The 21782-nt window shown below is 62.6% G+C and overlaps 4 protein-coding genes across 5 annotated transcripts in view; 1 reads left to right on the top strand and 3 right to left on the bottom strand.

The window, feature by feature from the left end:
• SLC38A3 (solute carrier family 38 member 3) overlaps window positions 1-21782 on the bottom strand; it is a 238553-nt gene that overhangs the window by 51912 nt on the left and 164859 nt on the right. The window lies entirely within an intron of this gene.
• On the top strand, window positions 878-4945 carry RRP9 (ribosomal RNA processing 9, U3 small nucleolar RNA binding protein). Its single transcript, XM_063164328.1, has 15 exons — window positions 878-952; window positions 1089-1171; window positions 1618-1730; window positions 1810-1883; window positions 2002-2043; window positions 2210-2336; window positions 2527-2651; window positions 2876-2968; window positions 3068-3168; window positions 3283-3417; window positions 3549-3611; window positions 3688-3833; window positions 3920-3999; window positions 4130-4203; window positions 4299-4945. The coding sequence occupies exons 1-15, from the start codon at window positions 878-880 to the stop codon at window positions 4402-4404; spliced, it is 1437 nt and encodes a 478-aa protein (XP_063020398.1). The 3' UTR covers window positions 4405-4945.
• GRM2 (glutamate metabotropic receptor 2) lies at window positions 4634-15088 on the bottom strand. Its single transcript, XM_063164619.1, has 6 exons — window positions 14991-15088; window positions 11499-12119; window positions 8960-9797; window positions 7192-8255; window positions 6167-6341; window positions 4634-5719 (listed from the first exon to the last, which is right to left on the bottom strand). The coding sequence occupies exons 2-6, from the start codon at window positions 11955-11957 to the stop codon at window positions 5646-5648; spliced, it is 2610 nt and encodes an 869-aa protein (XP_063020689.1). The 5' UTR covers window positions 11958-12119; window positions 14991-15088; the 3' UTR covers window positions 4634-5645.
• The window catches only part of TEX264 (testis expressed 264, ER-phagy receptor), a 41566-nt gene continuing 37129 nt past the window's right edge, over window positions 17346-21782 (bottom strand). For both annotated transcript variants that reach the window (XM_063164620.1, XM_063164621.1), the window contains exon 6: window positions 17346-18184. In XM_063164620.1, coding sequence (XP_063020690.1) covers window positions 17880-18184 — 305 coding nt within the window. In that variant the 3' untranslated portion in view covers window positions 17346-17879. The remainder of the gene's footprint in view (window positions 18185-21782) is intronic.

The raw sequence follows: 21782 nt of genomic DNA on the forward strand, positions 1-21782 counted from the left end.
AGCCTGAGCAGCAGCTCCACAGCAGCCTGGGGCCACCAAGACCACCAATTCCATAGCCTAGACAGGCTTCCAGCCAGAGACGGTGGCTCTTCTTGTCATGCCCTGGGGTGCTGAACCTGGGGGCAGCATCAGTCCCCACTGGTGCACCCATTGCGCAGGCTGGGATAGGCTCTGTTGCCCTGCAGAGACCAGTGCAGGACGTTCCCACTGTCCTTCCCTGATTCCCCTGTGCCAAAGAGAAAAGAGATTGTTTGCACATAATAAAATTTCTGCACAAAAGCGGTTTTTAGCTCTTCAGAGCACTATCCATCCCCAACAGAGACGCTACCCCAGCATGGCCAAGGACGGGTCCCTGGCACTCCACAAAGGACATGGGAAGGGAGCAGAGGCCATGCCCGGCAGTGGAGGCTGGTTAAGGGTCCCTGAGGGGCAGGACGAGCTGATCATGGTTTCGGAAGCACCAACCCACTGCCACTGTCACCACGGGGGCTGCCAGCTGCGGGACGGGGCCCGAAGGGCCATGGGGGCAGAGGAGGCAGCCCGGGGGCCCGGGGGCTCTGACAGCCGCTCCGAGCTGCGGGTCCCCGGCACGAGTGGCCGGTCCCGGCAGCAGGGACCCCCGGTACCGGCACTGGAGGGACAGGCGGCCAAACCATGGAGGCGTGGTTACGTCAGAGGGCGGGGCTAACACGTGACGTCACGCTGGAGTGACAGCGCGGCCGTCGGACGGGGACAGGGCGGGGCGCGCTTCCGGGACCGGGAGGCGGTGCCGCGGGACCGATAGGAGGCGGGACCTGCCGGCCACAGCCAATAGGCGCTGTCGGGGGCGTGGCCTGGGTCCCGGTGGCGGCCGGGGGCGCCCACGTGCGGCGGCAGCATGGCGGCGGCGGCGGGCGGCAGGCGGGCCAAGGCCCCGCGCGGGGCGGCGGCGCGGCGGCGGCCACGACCGGCGGTAAGGACCGGGCCGGAGGGAGATAGCGAGGCCGGCGAGGAAGGGCTGCCCCGCTGGGGTCCCCGCCGTGGGGCTTTCGCTGCGCCCGTCCCCATCCCCATTCCCGTCCCGTCGATCGCCCCATTTTGTTCCGCAGGCACCGGGCGCCGATGGGAGACCGCGGGCGACGGCCGGTCGGCCCGCCGACGAGGAAGTGTCCAGCGATTCCGAGACAGAGAGGTAAGGGCTGCGCCTGGGAAGTGCCGCTACCGCAGGGGGCGCCGGTACCGGGGGATGCCTGTACCGGAGAGATGCCGGGCCGGGGGATGCCTGTACCGGAGAGATACCGGACCGGGGGATGCCTGTACCGGAGGGGGTGTCTGACCGGGGATGCCTGTACCGGAGAGATGCCGGGCCGGGGGATGCCTGTACCGGAGAGATACCGGACCGGGGGATGCCTGTACCGGAGACATGCCGGGCCGGGGGATGCCTGTACCGGAGACATGCCGGGCCGGGGGATGCCTGTACCGGAGAGATACCGGACCGGGGGATGCCTGTACCGGAGGGGGTGTCTGACCGGGGATGCCTGTACCGGAGAGATGCCGGGCCGGGGGATGCCTGTACCGGAGGTGTGCCGGTACCTGTGGGGTGCCGGTACCGGTGCTCACGCACACGTGTCCCCGCAGCCCGTTGTTGGGGCGGCGGCGGCGAGAGGCAGCGGAGGAGGAGGTGGAAGAGACGCCGCAGGAGAAGAAGCTGCGCTTGGCCAAGCAGTACCTGGAGGAGCTCCGGCAGCTCGGTGAGTCCCGCCCGGTACCGGTGCCCCGCGGGGCGGCCCCGGGCGCTGAGGCCGAGCCTCACGCACTGTCCCGCCGCAGAGGAGGAGCGGGCGGAGGACGAGGAGGAGCTCGAGCCGGCGGATCTCATCGGCGACCGCCTGAAGGAGGACGTGGTGAGCGGGGAGGCGGGCGCGGCCTCTCGGTCCCCTGGGCGGCAGCGGGCTCGGTTCCCTTCCCGCGGGACCGGGACTGAGGCCGCCCCCTCTGCTGAACGTGCCCCTTCTTCCCCAGCTGGAGCAGAGAGGCCGGCTGCAGCGCCTGGTCGCCAAAGACGTGAGTGCCGGGGTGCCAGGCTGCCAGTGCCAGCCTCGGGGACACTGGGGCACGGCCGGCACAGTGCAGCCTCTGTCCCTGGAGCAGGCAGGGCGCTGTGCTCCGGTGCTGCTGTGCGCGGGGAGGGATCCTGGGCAGCCCGGCTCACGTCCTGCTCTTCCTGCAGGTACAGCCCCCAGATCCAGCCAGGATCCGTGTGCTGCGGGGACACCAGCTGCCCGTTACCTGTCTCGTCATCTCTCCTGATGACAAATTCATTTTTTCTGCTTCCAAGGACGGCTCCCTCATCAAATGCAAGTGTTCACCTGGGGCTGTGACTGGCTGTTGCCAAGCCCAACCCCTGCAGGGACCCAGGTGCCCTCTGAGGTGGCTTGGCCCTTGACTATTAGATTGTGCATAATTCCAGGCTCTGTGGAAGGCTCATTGACACTTTTGGGAGTGGTGGGAGGCTCCCAGAGGGTGATTGTGACGATTTTCCCGCAGGGGAGGTGGACAGTGGGAAGAGGCTGTGCGTGGTGCCCGGGGGAAAGAAGGGCACGGAGGAGCGGCACATGGGGCACGCGTCCCACGTCCTTTGCATGGCCATTTCATCGGACGGCAAGTACCTGGTACGGGCACAGAGGGGAGAGATGGCCCTGGGGAGTGTTCTCCCTGGGTTCTGGGGGCACAGCCTCATGCCCAGATGTGCCTTGCTGGGTTAAAGCAGCCCCTATCCCCTGCTGGGTCAGGAATAGGTCCCTGGGACAGCCACAGCCCAGGAGTGGGGGTGGAGGCAGGGGTGGGCTGTGGGTCTCCAGGGTGCAGGTCTCAGGTGTCCCCTGCTGCCTGCCAGGCTACGGGAGACAGGAACAAGCTGATCATGATCTGGGATGCCGCCACCTGCAAGCGCCTGCACATCTTCACGGGGCACCGCGACGCCGTCTCGGTGAGCTGGGGGTGTTCTGGGCACAGTGTCTGTGGGGCCAGGCAGCTGTGTCCTGCTCGGCATCCTCACTGCTGTGCCGTGTCTGTCTGTCTGTCCCAGGGCCTGTCCTTCCGAAAGGGCACGCACCAGCTGTACAGCGCTTCCCACGACCGCTGCGTCAAGGTCTGGGACGTGGCTGAGAACGCATACGTGGAGACCCTGTAAGACCTGGGGAAATCCCACTGACCCCTCCAGGGGGTGCCCAGCAGCCCTGGGGAGTGAGGGGGCAGAGGGCCCTGCTTGCCAGAGCTGTTTGTCATCATCTCCTTGTGCAGGTTTGGACACCAGGACGTCATCACAGGGCTGGACAGCCTGAGCCGGGAGTGCTGTGTGACCGCGGGGGGACGGGACGGCACCGTGCGGCTCTGGAAGATCCCCGAGGAGTCACAGCTCGTCTTCTCTGGGCACCAGTAGGTCTGGGGTGGCAGAGGGGGCTGTGGGCAGGTGTGTCCAGCTGGGGCAGTGCTGTGTGGGTGCCAGGAGCCCTGCAGGATCCCAAAGCACACCTGTAACTGCTGGCACTTACCTCTTCTCTTCACAGGGGCTCCATCGACTGTATCCAGCTCATCAACGAGGAGCACATGGTGTCTGGTGCAGATGATGGGTGAGCACGGGGCCAGGATGATGCCTGGGGTGGACAGGGTGCCCCCTCAGCCCCCTCATCCCTCCCATCCCTGCAGGTCTGTAGCCCTGTGGGGGCTGACGAAGAAGAAGCCGCTGGCGCTGGCTCGGCAGGCGCACGGCGAGCAGGGCACCGAGGGCCTGCAGCAGCCCTGCTGGGTCTCAGCCGTGGCTGCCCTGCGCAACAGTGACCTCCTGGCCACAGGTGTGTGGGGTGGCAGCCTGGGGGGACACCAGTCCTGCTCCCACCCCTGGGCTGGGGTGCATGACAGGCTCCTCTCTGCGCCCCAGGGTCCCACAGCGGCAGCGTGAAACTCTGGAAGTGTGGGGAAGGATTTCGGAAGCTGGAGCACCTCTTGGACATCCCCTTGGTATGGATGGATGGGCAGGCTGGGAATTCTGGAGGGTCTCTGAGCAGGGACTGCCCTTCTTGGGCAGCAGGAGAAGCTGTGGGAGCCCCTCACCCTGCCCTGTCCTTTTACCCTGCCCTGTTCCCTCCAGGTGGGTTTTGTGAACAGCCTCAAGTTCTCAGCAGCTGGTGACTTCCTGGTGGCTGGCATCGGGCAGGAGCACCGGTACTGTCACCCCTCCCTGGTGCTGCCTGTGGGTGCAGTTTCCCCCTCCTCTGGGTCTTGTTGGATGGTGACACCCTCATCTCTCTCACCCACAGGCTTGGACGGTGGTGGAGAATCAAAGAAGCCAAAAACAGTATCTACATCATCCCCCTGAAGCAGAAGACCACAACCCCCAGCCCTGAATCCCTGGGCAGCTCCTAGCCCTCTGTCCCTGGAGCCACTGGAGCAGGTCATTCTGTCCCTGGAGCTGTGCCCCCATCCTTGGTGCAGCCACCACCGTGCTCAGCAGGATGTGAGTGGGGGTTGTCCCATGGCCCCTGATTCTGCTGGCCCCCATGTCTTGATGTGGCTCTGCCCTCTGCGAGGGTCTGTTCCCTTCTCTCAGGTTTGGCTGTACCTGAGCTCTGGAACAATCCGTTTTGTAAAAAAAAAAACAACACCAAAACCACTTTATTTACATAAATTACAAAAAAAAAAAATCACACTTTTGTTCACAGAAAAAGTCTACTGTTAAAAACTTGGTTGGGCTCAAATACCTGGGTCCTGTTACTTGCCCTGAGCCTCCAATGCCCCCTTGGGCTCTGCAGGGGCTGGGGTCAGCAGGAATTTGTCTGCCCCCACTCGTGCCCTGTCTCCCAGTAAGGGATGGGAAGCGCCACACCCAGTGAGGGAAGCGATGGGGGAGGCTTAGGCCCAGCCCAGCCACGCTCGGTGGCTCTCCTGAGGCCAAAACCAGGAGGAAAACATGAAAATGCAAAGCACTGGGGCAAGGGTGATGTGATCCAAGGCTTGGCACAGGAGGTGATGGCAAAGGCATCCCTGGGAAGCTGGGGTGGGCTTTGGGGCACAGGCAGTGTGTGGCACCACAGTGAGGGAGTGGGATGGGTGCAAGCCAAAAGCAGGAGGTGGAACGTGGCTGGAGAGGGAGTGGAGGTGTGCCCAGGGCTGGGGACAAGGGCCAGGGGCTGTGTCTGCACCAGGGCTCAGTGCAAGGGACAGGGACGGGGTATTTGTGCACAGCTCAGTGCGAGGTCCGTGCCATGTGCACCGCGGCTCAGTGCAGGGCTGGGGGACATGGGGACATTCACCATGGCTCAGTGCAGGGCTGTGGGGGCACATGGCTCAGTGCAGGTGACACAGAGGGACGTGCCATGGCTCAGGGCTGGGGACCTGGGGATGTGCGCCGTGGCTCAGCTCAGGGAGGGGGTGTTCACCAAGGCTCAGTGCAGGGTGTGGAGGACAGGGTACATGTAAGGTGGCTCAGTGCAAGGGAGGGGTGACACGTACCATGACCCGACATGTTGATGTGTAGCTCGTGCTGGGGCAGGGAGTGAGCCTCCCGGCTGCACCTGGCACCTCAGCAGGCCGTGCTGTGGGCACTGCCCTCCCTGGGGAGCAGTGGGGGTGCTGTGTGGCAGCACCACAGCCTGGCCCCCTGTTCTTCACAAGGATGACGTTGTGGAATCCACCACCTCACGGCCGTTGCACACCGTGGGCACGTACGGCGAGGCTGAGCCTGCACAGGAAGGCAGCAGTCAGGGCTGGGCTGGGGTCTGGCAGCAGCACTGCCCAGCATCCCATGGCTGTGGTGCCCAGGGAGTTGGGGTGGAGGGTGCCCAGGATGGCCATGTCCCCCCTGGAGCTGAAGGGGAGAGTGCCTCGGGTAGTGACAGGCACATGGGGGCAGCTGAACCCCCTGTGTGGGGTGGAGAGTGTCCCCTCAGGGCAATGAGGGCCCCCCAGGAGCAGAGTCCCTCTGGCAGCTGTGCTGTGCTGGGAGATGAGGGACAGAGGACAGGGAAGAGCCCCTGGGGGCACATCCACCATTTCCCCCTATTTCCCGCTTTGCCCTACCCCACACCTCCTTTTCTTCAGGAGCCCATGCTGGGGTGCCCACACCCCTCCCAGCAGGACAGGGGGGCTGTCCCCAGCCCTGCCCCAGCCCCAGCCCCAGCGTGCTCACCGTGGGACTGGCTGGAGCTGGCGGCTGCCACGCTGAACCGGGCGGTGCCCACGCGGTGGCTGGCCACGTTCTTCTGCGGCTGGAAGAGGATGATGTGCAGCTTGGGGGTGAAGAGGCAGCCGAGGACCACGGTGCCGCTGAGGCTCACCGAGATGCACATGGTGGTGGTCTGGACCTGGAGACAGGGGTGGGCATCAGGTGCTCCACCCGTCAGCCCTCTGCCCCAAGCAGGGCAGGATGAAGCCCATGCTGTGGCGCTGGCCAGCCCCACTGGGCACAGGCTGCACCCTGCAGGCACATGCCACCCCACACCACATCCCTCTGTCAGGGTGGCCCTGCAGGAGACCCATGGGCAGAGTATGGACACTGCCCTGGTGGGGACAAGTTGCCCCTGCAAAGCAGGTACACCCCAGCCCTGCCAACATGCTGCTCTGTGGCACTGCCCAGGGCCAGAGCCCGCACTCCCCCACCCCGGTGCCCACTATCTCTGGGGGTGCAGGTCCTCTCTGGGAGCCCCTGACTAACTGCCCCACCAAGTCCTCAAGGCCCATTCAAGGATGTGTTTGGTTGTCCATGCCAGGATGTGCCACATGCTACCCAGTTCCTGGCACTGCTTCCAGCCCAGGGACCAGGCTCTCCCTGGGGCTGGCACTCATGCCCTGGGCTGTGGTGTCTGGGTGAGCCAGGGGCTGTCTCACCAGGCTGAAGGATGACTATCATTGCTCCATGACAGTCATGGCTATGGGGGATCTCTGGAGATCTCAGGGCATTTCCCATCCTCATCCTAGCAAAGCAGGGAGAGGGCCAGGTCCTCTCTCCAGGACTCATTCCCCATCAGCCACAGCCCTTCAGGACCCTCCACCTGGTCCTGAGTTACCCAGTGCAAAGGTGACCATCACCAGGTGTGTGGATGCAGACCACTCCCCTGGCCCATGCATCTCCTAATCATGGACCCTGCGGGGCCCAGATCTCCAGGACCACTTAGACCAAGCCCTGTCAGAGCCCCTCAGAGCTCCAGCTCTTACACGGTAGTCGCTGGAGGTCACGTAGAAGATGGGCAGGAAGGCCAGCCAGATGATGCAGGTCGTGTACATGGTGAACCCAATGAACTTGGCCTCGTTGAAGTTTTCGGGACATTTCCGTGTCTTGAAGGCGTAGACCGTGCAGAGGACAATCAAGAGGACATTATAGGTGAGCGAAATGAGCATGTTGGAGTCCCGGTTGTTGCACTTGAGGGTGACAATGTACCTCTTGTCAGGCTCAGTCTCCTTGCCCGTGCCAGGGGTCTCCACCAGCAGCCAGATGATGACGATGATCAGCTGGCAGGAGATGAGGGCCATGCAGATGACCACCTGTGACGTCGGGCTGATGAAGCGGGGGCGCTGGACGCCCTCCTTCACCCCGCTGAAGATCCTGGCAATGCGATTCGTCTTGGTCAGGAGGGCCGAGTAGCAGACGGCGAAGGAGGTGCCCAGCCCCAGGCGCCGCAGCGTGCACACGCCCGTGGAGGGCTTGGCGATGAAGATGAAGGTCATGCTGTAGCACATGAGCACCCCAGTCAGCAGAATGTAGCACAGCTCTCGTCCAGAGGCCTTCACGATGGGAGTGTCGTTGTTCTTCACGAAGACCCCGATAACGAAGAGGGTGGAGATAAAGCCCAGGCAGGCGATAGTCACGGGACCGATGGCCCAGACGTCTTTCCAGCGGATGTACTCCTGGGGCAGCTCGTAGCAGCCGTTCAGGGTCTCGTTGGGCCAGTAACCAAGGCCGCAGTCCATGCAGGTGAACTCGTCCAGCAGGTACTCGTAGGGCTGGCAGGGGATGCAGATCCAGCAGCAAATGTCTCCGGGCTGCATGCTCTTGATCTCGTTTTTCTTGCAGGGGTCGCTGCACTGGGACACGGGAATGGAGGTGTCAGCCCAGGGGATGAGGCTGGTGTCCAGCACGAGCCCCTCTGCCCAGTAGCCCACTTTCTGGTACCGGTACCGCCCGTCCGTGTGGTGGTAGTTGAAGATGTTGTAGCGCCCGATGCCGTCGCCGTAGCGGTCAAACCGAACGACGCTCTCAGTGTCCGCTGGCCTGAAAGGAGCTGCAGGGAGGAGAGGGGGAGACAGTCACTGCCCCAGGGCAGGAGAACACTCACTCCAGCCTCGAGGCAGGGCTCATCCAAAGGGTCACATCCCACCACGGCCACAGGAAAATGCCCAGCCTGGTTCCTGCCTTCACTCCCATCCTTGCTGCCTGTGCACGTCAGGGGCAGGAAAGCAAAGGTGGAGAACCACCGACCTGCCTGAGAGCCTGTGAGCCCCAGCCAGCTCTGCAGGGACAGAGGGTGGTTGTGCAGCCTCCATGGCTCTCAGTGACTCCTGGGAGCCAAGACATCCTCAGCCCAAGTCACAGAGGACATGCTTCTAATGCACCCCAAACTACATGGGTTCCCTGATCAAGGGTACCCCACCAGTCTAATCCCTGAAATGTAAATAAATCATGATGGTTGGAAGGACCCTGTTCTCGAGGCTCCCTGGGGCTGGGTGGGGCTGGTCCCACCCAGCTGTAGCAGGATGGAGCTGGTGGCCAGCTTCTCCATGTTTCCACTGGGGACAGAAGGCCTGGATTGCCTCCCAAGGGTGATGGTGGGCTGGCTGTTGGCACCTCAGGACAGCCACAGCCCTGAGCATGAGCAGGCTGGAGGAACTGGAGGGTTTTGGGTCAAATTTGGGACTCCGTGTTTCCTATTCTTCACCCATCCCTTTCCAGTTTGGCAGCCAAACCCCATCTCCACTTTGGACTCACCATCAAAATTAACATTGAGTATAAAGTCCTTGTAAAACCTCTTGCCATTGACAGGCTTCATGGCATCACAGAGCTTGGTGGAGTTGGGGCACAGTGTCCTGTGCATGTTGTGCAGAGAGTGAGCCATGGCATAGACCGCATTGACCACAAACGTGATCTTGGACTCTGGCTCAAACTTGCCTGTCTTGAGGGAGTACCGGCTACAGTCCTGCGTGTGGAAGCTGCACCTGAACTTCTGCTCCCAAAACTCCCGGAACCAGGGATTTCGGCTGTTATTGTAGGGGTGGAGGCTACGGAAGTAGGAAGCAAACTCCTTGATGGGGTAGGCTGCCAGTTCAATGGTGATGGCTCCCTCTGCCACCGCTTCACTCCCGGCCACCACGCTCTCCAGGGCTCCCCACCCATCACTGGCCACCCACATGAAGGACACGTTGGCTCTCTGGGCAGCTGCCAGCAGCTCCCGGGCATCTTCACTGCGGGTGAACAGCACGACCACTCTGGCATTGGGCTTCTGCAGCAGAGCCCGCACCACCCCATCGTAGGTCTTCTTGTTCATGGAGCGCCCCACCTTCTCGGAGGTGGCGATGCAGATGTTGCGCATGCGGGCCTCCTGCTCGAAGGCCTCGATCCCCGTCTCGCCGTAGTCGCCCTCGGAGGCCACAGTGGACACGTAGGTCCAGTTGAAGAAGCGGAGGATCTCTGCCATGGCCTTGGCTTGGTAGAAGTCTGGAGGGACGGTGCGGGCGAAGTAGTCATAGCGGGACTTGTCGCTGAGCTTGGCGCTGGTGGAGGCGTAGCTGATCTGCGGGATCTGGAAGAGCCGCAGCAGGTTGGCCACCTGCGTGCAGGAGGAGAGGTGAGTGCCTGAAGGGGTGGCCAGCAAGGGACATTCCTGTGGGGGGACCCCCACCCTGCTCCCAAACACAACCCTTGGGCTGAGGAGCAGCCCATGCCATCCCAGAGCATCCTGATCTGTGGAGGGACTGGAGAAGAATGGTTGGCACATTCACAGAGTGCCTGAGCCCTCAGACATGCTCATTAATCTTTATTTTTATATATTTTTTAGTGTTTCAAGCACTACACTTTGAAATTTTGGTCTGGGGATGGGACAAAAGCAGAAAGTCTGCCATAGGTGACCTGTGGGAGATTCTCAATGGCAAGGAGAAAGCCAGGATGCCTGGCAGCCCTACAGCACAGGGGAAAGGGTTCTAGGGGCTGGGAGCCAGGGCAGAGTCCCCCCAGCAGGCTGGGGGATGCTGCAGAAGTGGGTCAGGGGAGCGGCGCCTGCGCATCCCACATCAGGAGCTCAGTGGGACTGGCACCTTCCAGCACTCAGCAGAATCCTCGTTAGCTTCAAAGGGGAAAGATCCCCACTAATGAGGCTGTTAAACCCAGGCTCTGGGGGCAGCAAGGGGACCTCGGGTGTGCCAGCGGGGCTGCCAAGCCTGCCCACATCTCACTGCTCCCCAGGCAGGAGACGCGGCTTAATTAACGTGGACAAATGATCCTGACGACAAATTCCCCTAATGGCAAGAGTGTCCCTGAGCGCAATGATGCTGCTGCCTGTCCTCACCATGCATGGGAGCTGCCAGCCCGCCATGCCCCTCCAGTGCCCCTTGAGCTGCCCAGCCAGCCCACATTCTGCCCCTGCTCACCCTGCCTGCCCGGAACTGGGACATGGGGACATGATGAGTTCGCAGCAAGGCAAGGGACAAGTGCCCAGGTGGGCTGGGATGCTGCCTCCATCACGCAGTCCCAGCTTTTTCTACACCATGTTGGGGGATGCAGGGACCCCAGGGACCAGGACACACAGTCTGGCACATGCTGGGGACTCATTAAATCTCAGCAAGCATGTGGCCCACCGGCCACCCCCGTGACCCAGCCGGTCCTGCTGAGTCCTGCGTCCTCAGGGGATGCTCTTCTCCCTGCTGAAACCAGCCTCAAGATCCACAGAGCTGTGGGTTTGGGGACTGAGATGCACCCCAGGCAGGGGCACAGCCAGGTCTGAAGCTTGAGGTGCCTGTGGGATCACTGGGGACACAGGGGCACTCATCCTCTGAGCACAGCCTGCCTTAGCCAGGCAGCCCTATGGCTGAGCCCCTCTGAGGTGCATGTCCCTTGCAGCACCTCATGGGCTGACCTTTGGGAGGGAAAGGGGGACAGTGCCCCCTCACACTGGTCTGCCCTGCCTGGCACAGTCCGGACATGAGCTGGGCTGAGGAGCTGCACTTGCCACCTTGAACCCAGGAGAGGAATAAACACCTGTCCCCATGTGAGGCTTGTCTCCTGTGGCTAATGGAATGTCGGGGGATTTATGCAGCCCCCAGGGGTCCCTGGGCACATCCCCCACAGTCACAGAGATGGCTCGTTCAGGTGCCCACCTAGCATTCCCTCCCTGCTGGAGGAAGGGGCAGAGCATCACCGTGAGGGATGAGTGAGCTTCCCTGTGCCACACTGCACTGCTGCCAAGGTTTTACCCCTCTCCCCCACTTCAAAGCCCCAGCCCCACGAGAGCCCCTGTTGCCCCTCAGGGAGGTACCTGGATGGAGACGTCACTGTAGGAGCCGCCGATGACGCCGGTGATGGCGGTGGGAACGTCATCGTGGACGGCGTAGGAGCCATCGGGGCAGATGTGCTCAGAACCATCCACCCTGGTCAGGGAGGCGCGCACGAAGTCAAGGGACTGCTCTAGGGCATAGGTGTCCTTGGAGCAGGTGTCCAGGATGTGAGCACCCAGCTTCACCCCCGGCAGGATGCTCCCGTCCCTGTTGATCTCGTCCAGGGCGAAGAGCATGGCCTCCAGGCGCTGGATGCCCCGGTGCTCGTTTATCTTGCCGCAGTCTTCGCTCCCCACTCCTTTCTCATGCACGGGGAAGAGGCCCCCAATCACCAGGTCCCCATCCATGCTGATCTCCTTCTTGCCAGCCATGCCGTGCCCAGCAGCCAGACAGGTGGCCAGGTGCATCAGCCCCAGCCAGGCGGCCAGGGGCACCGCCATGGGGGGTGCTGGTGCTGGCTGGGGGACCCACGCCACCCCGCGTCACCCGCTGCCACCCGTCAAGGCCAGGGCCGGCAGTCCCCAGGCATCGGGTGGTGGGGGGTGGCACGGCGTGGTGTCGGTGAGAGAGAGGTGGTGTCACCCCAGCAGAGCCCTCGGCACCTGGAAAAGCAAAGGGGAAAGCTGCTGGGTCTGTGGGATGCAAGGGATGACAGGGACTGGGACAGTCAGTGCTGCACGGGAGAGCCAGGCCATGAGCCTGCCTGTGCCCCCCATGTGGGATGCCCTTAAGAAGAAATCCCCTGCTGGAAGGCAAGATAAAGAGCTGCAATAGCTGCCACAGTGACCCAGAACCCCCAGGACACACACAGGTGGCACAGATCTCAGGGCACATGGAGGGGCACAAGGACAAGCCTCCCCACAGCACTCCCAGGGACACACTGGCATAGGGTGGGCACAGAGCTGGCCCCCCTGGCAGCATCAGGCAGAACAGCCTGTAGGGGGACAGCTTGACAGCCCTAAAATATCGTGCAGGGGGAAAGAGCCAGGGATGTCACCTGGCACAGGCAGACCAGGCTGGGCACACAGAGCCAAGGCCGGCTCCAAGCCGAGCCCCCGACCCACGCAGCAGCATCGGGGGTGCTGACAGATGCCACCCTCTAGCCGACAGCCCTGCCAAAAGCAGCCAGCCATGAGCCCACAGTGCCCACAGCACCCAGTGCCCACAGTATTTTAATGTCCATCCCACAGCCATGGGGCTGCTGCTGCCCCCAGAGGTGTCCGTGGCACCGGGCTGGAGCAGGGACTCTCCGCTGGCTTCACCCTCACACGGCAAGGCGCAGGTTCTGGCAGCCGCGGTGCTTCAGAGTCTGTTCTCTCACCACCGCCCCTTCCTTCCCTGTATACTAAATTCAGAGATTTCAGTAAAAGTAAGAGCCAGGTTTGCTGACTCCCTCTGCAGAAAGCACGGAGGCGCGGGGGAATCAAAGGCTTTTGCAGCAGGCAGGCCTTGTTTTGGCAGAGGATGCAGTCCCCTCCGAGATTGGTTGTCTTTTCCCAAATCACAGGAGAGATTTTTTTCCCATTTGAAGCTGACTGCTGAAATCCCTCGGGGCTGGCATTTCAGGGACCACAGGAGAAGGAGACCCCTTGGCAGTCCAGAAGCCTCAGGCTGCTCTGGAACGGGAAGCTGCTGATGCTGTGCCTGGACCACGGCCTCCTCCACAGCCCAGCAGCGCTTGTGGGGGCACAGAGGGTGGGAGGGGGATGCCAGGGAGTGCTGCCCCCCTGCAGTTCCCTGCAGCTCTACTGAGGCTGCTCTCCCTGAGCAGCAGGAGGGGACCCCCTGATGCCCCCGTGCTGCTCCCAGACAGGTGATGGCTGTGCTGGGGAGCCCTCCAGCAAGCAGCCAGAGCTGGCAGTGATGCCCAGGGGGCTGCAGGCAGCAGTGTGGCACAGAGCCTAAAGGGGTGGGGTGGGGTGACACCGGCTGACCTCCTCCTCTTCCTCCATGCCCCTAATTGCCTATTCTCAGGTGCTGTCTGCTGCTGCTGAGTCCCCATCTGTCTCAGGGCATCTCCTACCTGACCCCGCAGTGTGAAGGACTTTGGAGATGAGAGAAGGAAGGGTCCCTGCCTTATTTTAGGAATAAATGCTTCTAAGGGACCCGGGGTCTCCTCAGGCAGGGGAGAGGCCACGGGCACATGGATTATTGATGGAGCCCATCAGTGGCAGGCTGAGCCTGGCACAGGGGCCCGGTGGTACTGGGAACCCGGGTCCCTGTGATCCAGATCGTTTGGGGCAGCTGACAGGACCCACCAGATGAAAGGCACCTTCAGGCCAAGCTCCTGTGAAGGGCAAACCACCATCCCCCGGCAGCGAGCCACGGTGGGCAGCGAGCAGGGCTCCCGCCATTCCCGCAGCTGCTCCCCTCGGCTCGTTCAGTGCCGGGGGTTTGACAGCCCGCGGGAGCCGCTGGAGAACGCCCGGGGAATGGAAGCACCGGGCAGGGCAGAGCCAAGTCCAGCCCGACAGCCACGGAACGGCGGGCAGCTCCAGCGGGCAGCCTCTCCTCGCACCGCGAGCGGGGTGGGTGAGAAGGGGCCGCGACTCCGCCGCGCTCCGAGCGCTTCCCACCCGTGCCGGGAGCCCCGACCCCGCCGACACCACATCCCAGGGCTGTGCGACACCTGGGGGACACCGCATCCCAGGGGCCGTGCGACACCTGGGGGACACCGCATCCCAGGGGCTGCGCGACACCTGGGGCGTGTGCGGGAACGGCGGGGCTGCGGGGGCGCAGGGACAGTGTCGCCTCCCGCGGAGGTCCCGGAGGTCCCACGGCCACCGAGCTCTGCCGGGAGCCCCCAGCTGTCCCCTGCTCAAGGGCTGCCAGCCCCGAGACCCCGCGGGGCCGAGCCGCTTCTCCAGGGCGCGCCCCCCGCCCCGCATCCCGTCCCGAGCGCGCCCCGAGATCCGGCTGCGCCCCCACAGCCCCCTCCAAGCCCCGGCTCTCCCCGGCCCGGACAGACGGACGGGAGACCGGGGGAACAGCAGGGACCGGGGTCTGTCCCCGCCGGGCCGGGCGGTGACCCCGCGTCCCTGCCCCGGTGCCGGCGGGCAGCCCCGGCCGGGAGCAGCGGGTCCTGCTGAGCGCCACTGCGGGCTCGGGGCTGCCGGATCACCGGGGGACCAGAACTCCCCAAGCCGCTCTCCCGGAGCGCCGCGTCTTGCGCCGGGCAGGGGTGAGCGGCGGGAGCAGCCCCGGTGCCACCCCGACCGCCCGCATCCCCGGCCCCGCCTGTGCCGGTGCCCGTGCCCGTGCTCTGCTCTCGTCCCGCAGCTCCGGGAGCCCCGGCACCGGGCACCGGGCTCCGAGCCCCGCCGTGGCGCGACCCCGACGGCAGCGGGATGTCGCCGGTCTCCGTGCGGCTCCACCGCCGGCACCGGGGCTCTGGAGACGGAGACGCGCCGCGGGACACGGCGCGAACCGAGGTGACGGCGATGGGAGTGCCGGGGTGGGAGCGCAGCCCTTACCTGGGCCCGGCGGACTGTGCCAGGAGCCGGTGCCGGTGCCGGTGCCGCGGCTGTCTCGGAGCTGCGGCTGCCACCGCCTCCCGCCGCCGCCTCTGACACTCCGCCAGCCCCAGCAGAGCGGAGCCGCTCCACCCCCCGCCCGGCCCGGCCCGGCCCCCGCCCCGGTCCGGCCCGGCCCGGTGGGCAGCGGCAGCCCCGGGGCCGCCCCGACTGCCCCCCGCTCGCTCCGGCACCGGCCGAGCCGGGCAGGGCACGGCCGGTATGGGGCAAAGCCGGGGCAGGTGGCCGGGTCCGGACAGAGCACGGGCAGGACATGAACAGAGAAGATAAAACACAGGCAAGACACAGCCAGGTCCAGCAAGGGATGGTCAGACTGGGCCAGAACACCGTCAGGATGCAGGCAGGACACGGGCAGAGCAGGCAGGACACAGCCAGAGCAGGCAGGACACGGGCAGAGCAGGCAGGACATGGCCAGAGCAGGCAGGACACGGGCAGAGCAGGCAGGACACGGGCAGAGCAGGCAGGAGCTGCTCTGCACACTGACAGACCTGTCAGGGCACAGCTCGGCACCTGCTGCCCTGGCCCCAGAGCCCCCAGCTCATTCCCAGACAGTGAGAGGGGACCCAGCCCCAAACCAATCCCACAGCCACAAGCTGGTGCCCCAGGGTTTGTTCCCCCCTTGCCTGGCCTGCCCTCTGCTCCCCAAGTCCTTGTGAGGGTTTGAGGCGGCCAGCGTTACCCCACTGCCCAGCTCTGCATTCCACACAGCCCCAGCACTCCCCGGCAGCCCAAGCACCCGGCTGGGGAAGGCTCTGGGCCATACAAAAAGGGGCACGGGCAGGGCAGGGCTGTGTCCCAGATCTCCACCAATTGCCCAACTCTTCCTAGAGCCGTTCAGCTGCCCAGGATCCTGCAGCATTGCATCCTCAGAGCTCCATCACTCAGAGACAAGAAGGGGACAGGGGATGACACAGGGAACAAGGGTCCTTCTGGGCACTGCCCCGAGTAACCACCTCACCACCGTGTGCCTCAGTTTCCCCTCTGCCAGCTTCTGCACTCGCAGGCTGTGGGTTAAGGGCACTGCAGTGAGTCAGACACTGCTGGACCCCCTTCCCTCCGGCAATCCTGGTTTGGGGAGGGATAATATGGAACATCCACAGCAGCAGGACCCCAGACCACACCAGCCCTGTCCTTTCAGGACTGTTGGCACAGACAGGGTGGGACACTGGGCAGAGGAGGGTGTCTGGGCTGGGGGAGCTCACCACTGCAGGCCAGGGTGCAGGCAGAGGTGGTGAGGAGGACTGGAGGTGTGCTGTGCCAAGGGATGTGGCACTGCTGTGGTCCCACCTCCCCCCAGCAGGTGGGTGCTGGCTCCAGCCTCACACACACCTCGGCACCGGCTGCTGCTCCAGAACGATGGCAAAGCCCCCTGGTGCCCAGCTTCAGTGGGGTTAGGGGACAAGCACCGTCAGTATCCATCCACTGCCTGGCTCCAATCCCCCGGGAGCCTCAGCCAAGCATAAATATTTCAGGGGGCTTGGCAGTTTTGTAATAACCAGCAACAAAGATAAACACCGGGAAGAGCAATATTTTTCCATGTGGGCTGGAGGAGTTTAATATTTTATCACTCAGAGCACAAAATATTTATGAACAATCCCATGTCAATCACTGGCTGAGGACTAATCATGACCTTTCCAAGCCAGGGAGGACACATTCCCACCATGGAGAGACAGTCACACCTCCCCCAGCCCTGACACCCCCAACCCAAGTCCCAGTTTTGGGCTGCCACATTTGACCGCCAGGAACAATCCCTGGGCTGCTGGAGGCACCCAGGGCACTCAGCAGGAGCTCTGGCACCTGGCATTGCCCCGTGGCACTGTCACCATGATGTCCAGGCTGCTCCCTTGCCCCAAGCTGAGAGACAGGGAACAGGGACCACCCCAGGCAGCCCTCCCTGCCTGCATTCCACAGCAGCAGGACAGACAGGCGGGATGTCAGGAAGGCACAGTGCAGACAACCTGGTGTCCCCTGCCACAGGAGGAGGCCCAGCAGCAGCTTTATATCTGGCTTTATACTGGTTTTACTCTCCACAGGTTCCCAGGAGTGGGGATGCCACCTCCCTCCAGCTCTGCCCAGCTCAGCAGAGCATCTGGGACCCTCCTTCCCCTGCAGCTGGCACAAGCTGGGTTGCCCAGGCAGGGAGGAAGCCTGAGCAGCAGGGATGCAGAGCCCCTGGGCAGCTCTTTGGCTCAGCTGAGGGCTGTGGGGGCAGCTCCCACCCACAGCCCACTCCCCACCATGGGACAGGATGGCACAACTGGCCAAAGGACAAGTCAGCAATGCACCAGCCACCAGTGAGGAAAAGCATCCACTTTATTACAGATCCCAAAGTGCCCGTGGCAGTGCCAGGAGGACCACATTTACACAGGATGTTTCCATTGCTCAGCAAGGGGAAGAGAAGAGGGGAACAAACCCAACTGACCCAACTCACAGCTCTTTGGTGCTAGAAAACGTGGTGGTGCAGCAGAGAGAAGCTGTGGGTGAGAGGGGCACCAGCAGAGATGAGGGGGGACATCCCTGACATCCACCACCATCCCCCAGACACCTGCAAGGATCCTGCCACGTGCCTGGACACACACACACACAGAGCAAATGCATTTCATGTCCCCCCAGCCTGCACCTAACCCTGCGCCACCAAGCACCACAGAAATCCCCCCCCCACCTCCCAGCACCCCCAAAAACAGTCAAACACCCTTTCTGCAAAGAGGGAGAGCAGGTCCTGGGGGGAATCAGCAGCCAAAATCTCTTGGCTGGAGAGGAAGGAGGTGGGAAAGGCAACTGGTTCCCATAACTCAGACCCCGGTGGGAGGCGAGGCAGCCGGTCTCTCTTCACTCCTCTCCTCTCTCAGCAGCAATGGGCTCCTTGGTCCACTTGTCTGTGAGCTCCTGGCTGCCCGCGTCAGGCAGCAGCCCCGGGGCTCCCTCCCCGTCGCCGGCAGCCTCCAGGTCCAGCTCCTCGAAGGAGGAGCCGCTGGCCCCGGACTCGCTGTAGCTGTGCTCGCTGCGCGTGTCCGCCTCCTCCCGGCCGCGGCTGCCGGCCAGGGGCAGCAGGATGGACGTGGCCACCGACGTGTCCCTGCTGTCAGTCGTGGCCTCCACGCTGACGGAGCTCGTCTCGCTCATGGTGTCCACCCCTGGCATGGAGAGAGAATGGGGAACAGTGAGTGCTGTGGGAAGATGGGGCCACAGCCTTCGAAGCCACCAGAAGCCTCTGAGCTATCAGAGACCAGCTCCTACCTCTTGTCCCTCCTATGCCTTTGAGACATGACCAAGTCAAGCATGGGGTGAGCTCAAACTGCTCCCTGAAATCAGGAACCCCCAAAGAAGCACCAGCCTCCAGCCATACCCTGACCTGGCCACACCATGGCCCCACAGCTGCTCCTTGTGCACACAGCAAGGACCTGCCAGGCCCTTCCTTGGGGAGAATGCAAGCCTGTCTCTGGCTTGGCACCAGCAATGAGACAAAGGGCAGGAAGGACACTGTGCTGTGAGGGTGGTGTGAAGCTACAGCACTGTTTAAACACTCAAGGGGATGATGGTACAAGTGCAAATACTCAAATGTCCTGCTGTCAGGAGCAGGTATGGATGTCCAGCCTCATGCCAGGGCATCCTGGTGCCTCCAGCACCTGACAGGCTGCTCCCACTCCCTCCATGGCTCCCCCAGAGCCGGCAGCCCTGGCAGCAGTGTGAAGACAGGCAGGGGAGCAGCAGACAGGTCTCGGGGTGCCAGAGGACAGGGGGAGCCTTCCCAGCTCATTCTGCGCTTCTGCACATGACCTGGCTGCCAGCCAACCCCATCTCATGGCCAGGCCCCCGGGGCTGTCCCTGCCTGCCCAGGTGGGGCCCTGGGCCCAGCTCCCCCTCCCCAGATCCCTGCCTCATTAGCTCCATCGACAATACAATTAAGGAGTCCACAAGGAGAGGAATGTGTCAGATTGAGACCAGCAGCTCGGTGCTGTTGCCAGAGCAACCAGCCAGGAGACAAAACCCTCCTGTCTGTTAAACATTAATTATTGTTAATTATGACATCACAGATCCACGTGGTTTATTATGACATCACAGATCCTCATTGTTAATTACAATACAGGCTTCCATCATGGCCCTGCCTGCTCTATCTCCTCCCTGCCTGCCTTGCATCAGTGGGAAGTGAGTGCCAGGCTCTGTCACTTCCCAGCACCTCCATCCATGCTGGACTGAACACCCCTGTTGAGGATCATGCCCAACACCAGAAGGGAAACCAGGAGGAGCAGCAGCACTCCTGGAGGACTGGGGCCTGCCACCAGCAGGGCTGGGAAGTGGCAAAGGGGAGCATCACCATCCTAGGTGGGAGAGGAGAGCCCTTTCCTCCACACTGTCTCCTGCTGGTGCAGCTCCATCCTCAGCTGCTGCCATGGGGCTGCCTTGGGCTCCCACGGGAGTTTCCAGCCTCCCCCAGCTCCTGCAGCCAGGCTGCCCGAGGCTGGGCTGCTTGCTCTCCTGCAGCTGTGTGCCAGCCACTGATCTCCTGAAGGAGATTCACCAAGGAGGGAACTTTCCTTCCAAACATCCTTGAAACCTTTTTCTGCGCTGTTTTTCTTCCCAGCCTGGGCAGCTGCCAGCAGAGCTGCTTGTAAATGGCAGAACTCTGCCTCCTGAGCAGCAGCATCATCATCCCACGGCCCCGAGAGCCGCCTGAGTGACGGCTGCTCCCAGGACCCAGCAGTGGCAGCAGGATCAGGGGCAGCCAGAAAAGATCCACAGACACAGTGCTTCATCCCATCTGGATGGCTTCATCCTGGAAAGGAACCTGAGCCTCACCCTCTCACCTTGGCAATGCTTTGGGCAGCTGGCACAAACCGAGCCCTCAGCCCAGGCAATGCCAGGTGACCCCTCCCATGGAAAGGAGGAAAAAACCACTGCCCACTGACACACACTGCCTTTGCTGCAGCATCAGGGAGCAGCTGACATGGAAACTACATTTACTCTAAGTTAAAAAGGATGTTGTGCTCGCTGAAGGGGACAGCAGCCACTGAGTGGGCAGCAGGAAGGTGGGAGATGCTGTCCTGTCCCACCTGACAGGAGCTCAGCAGGGCACTGGGTCAGCAGGGAGCCTCTGGGAAGACTGAGAGCTGTGGGGGATGAAAGGGAGATGAAGACCCTGAGCCTTGAAGACAAGTTAGGGTTTGCAAGGTCTTTAGTGGTCATCTGAAAAGAAGAAATAATCTGATTTGGCCAAATTGGTGGCCTGAGGTGGCATGGACATGTTCCCACCATGGCTTCATGACAGCTCATATCATGTGTGGCCATCCTGTGTCCCTCTAAGATCCCAGGGGACAGGAGTGACACCAGCCCCCCAAGCAGTGCCCTTCCTGCTCAGCACCTCTCCCCTGGCACCCCAGGGAACATTTTGGCTCAGAATTTGTCATGTAATCCCATGACACAGAGCAAAGAAGCTCCTGAGGAGAGGAGCAGCAGCTCAGGAAGAAGAAGACAGGGATGAAGCTGACCTACACACTGCTCCAAGCCACCACTGTGGGAAAGCTCTGCTGTCCTTGCTCTCATGGCCACCTTCCCGTCCCTTGCTCCAAGGGTGACAGTAAATCCAGTCCTGTTTCCCTTCAGCCAGGCACTTTGTCACTGCTCTGTCACTTCTGATCATGTTCGAGCAGCCTCAGCTGGCAAATCTGCCCAGTTCAGCAGCCTCGCTCTCCCCTGCACAGGAGAGGGTGGCTCTGGCACGGCCCCTGAGCCTGGCCAGCATAAATGCCTGGGGTGGGCAGGGCAGCAGAGCTGCTGCTGCCAGGGACCATGTGGGGCCAGCTGTGGCAGGGGAACGTGGCAGGAACACCCAGCTGTCCCAGCAGGGAGGCCAGGCAGGCAGGGCAAGGGGCTCTGAGAGGGCAACCAGAGCCCTGGGGGAGGGCAAGCAGGGATCCAGCCCCCATCTCACAGCTCACCCTTCCAGCAGCTGTTACACCCACTTGTCCATCCTCCCACACACCTTGTTTGTCCTCCCATGGCCCATTCCTTGCATCCACCTTCCCAAGGCTGGTCCTTACACCAGGAATCAGTCCAGCACCCTGACCCAGCATGGCTGTTCCCTCTGGCACTCTGTGAGGCAGCAGCCATCCTCTATTGAAACTCACCCCTGACCTTGCTCCCTCAAGGATGGCAGAGCCATCCCACTGCACTATCACTCAGCAGGAACATGGGACCCAGGAGTTTTCATTTGGGAAACAGAGGCACAGCCTGGGCTGAAGCCATGGCAGGGTGTTAAGGAGTCCCCAAAAGCCAGGAAGAAGGGGTATCAAGCAGCCAACTCCAAGAGACCAGCCAGGGGTGGGTGCAATGGGAACCACTCACCCCACTCTGCCAATGAGCCTGGTGGGGAGCTGCCTCCCCAGACAGCTCAGCCCTGTGCCATACCAGGCACTGACATTCCCAAATCCAGAATGAGGGCAAGCACCACCCTGTGCCACACTGATGCCTGAGCAGGGCTCCACTCCTGGTGCTCCTGGGCCCTTTCCTTCCCCTCATTCCATCAAACATTCATCACCCCTAATACAGTGTGCTGCCAGGGGGCACAGCACGTCCATGACTGCTGAAGCTCACACACAAGCCACCAGGAGAGGGACTGGGGCCCTTCCCAGGATGCAGAGCAGGCAGGAACAGGCAGGGCTCTCTGAAGGATGGAAGCAAGCAAGGATGAGGCAGAAACACACCAGGAAAGTTGCTCCTCTGTGGCACTGGAGC

This window comes from Melospiza melodia, chromosome 10 (genome assembly GCF_035770615.1).
Source record: "Melospiza melodia melodia isolate bMelMel2 chromosome 10, bMelMel2.pri, whole genome shotgun sequence".
NCBI lineage: Eukaryota > Metazoa > Chordata > Aves > Passeriformes > Passerellidae > Melospiza > Melospiza melodia.

Excerpts from the sequence above, each read along its gene's own strand:
- RRP9 (XM_063164328.1), top strand. The coding sequence starts at position 878 with ATGGCGGCGGCGGCGGGCGGCAGGCGGGCCAAGGCCCCGCGCGGGGCG. Across the intron at positions 2,969-3,067 it reads GGCACCGCGACGCCGTCTCG|GGCCTGTCCTTCCGAAAGGG; the intron begins GTGAGCTGGGGG and ends TGTCTGTCCCAG. Across the intron at positions 3,169-3,282 it reads AACGCATACGTGGAGACCCT|GTTTGGACACCAGGACGTCA; the intron begins GTAAGACCTGGG and ends CTCCTTGTGCAG.
- GRM2 (XM_063164619.1), bottom strand. The coding sequence starts at position 11,957 with ATGGCGGTGCCCCTGGCCGCCTGGCTGGGGCTGATGCACCTGGCCACC. Across the intron at positions 8,256-8,959 it reads ACTCAATGTTAATTTTGATG|CTCCTTTCAGGCCAGCGGAC; the intron begins GTGAGTCCAAAG and ends TCCTCCCTGCAG. Across the intron at positions 5,720-6,166 it reads CAGCTCCAGCCAGTCCCACG|GCTCAGCCTCGCCGTACGTG; the intron begins GTGAGCACGCTG and ends CTTCCTGTGCAG.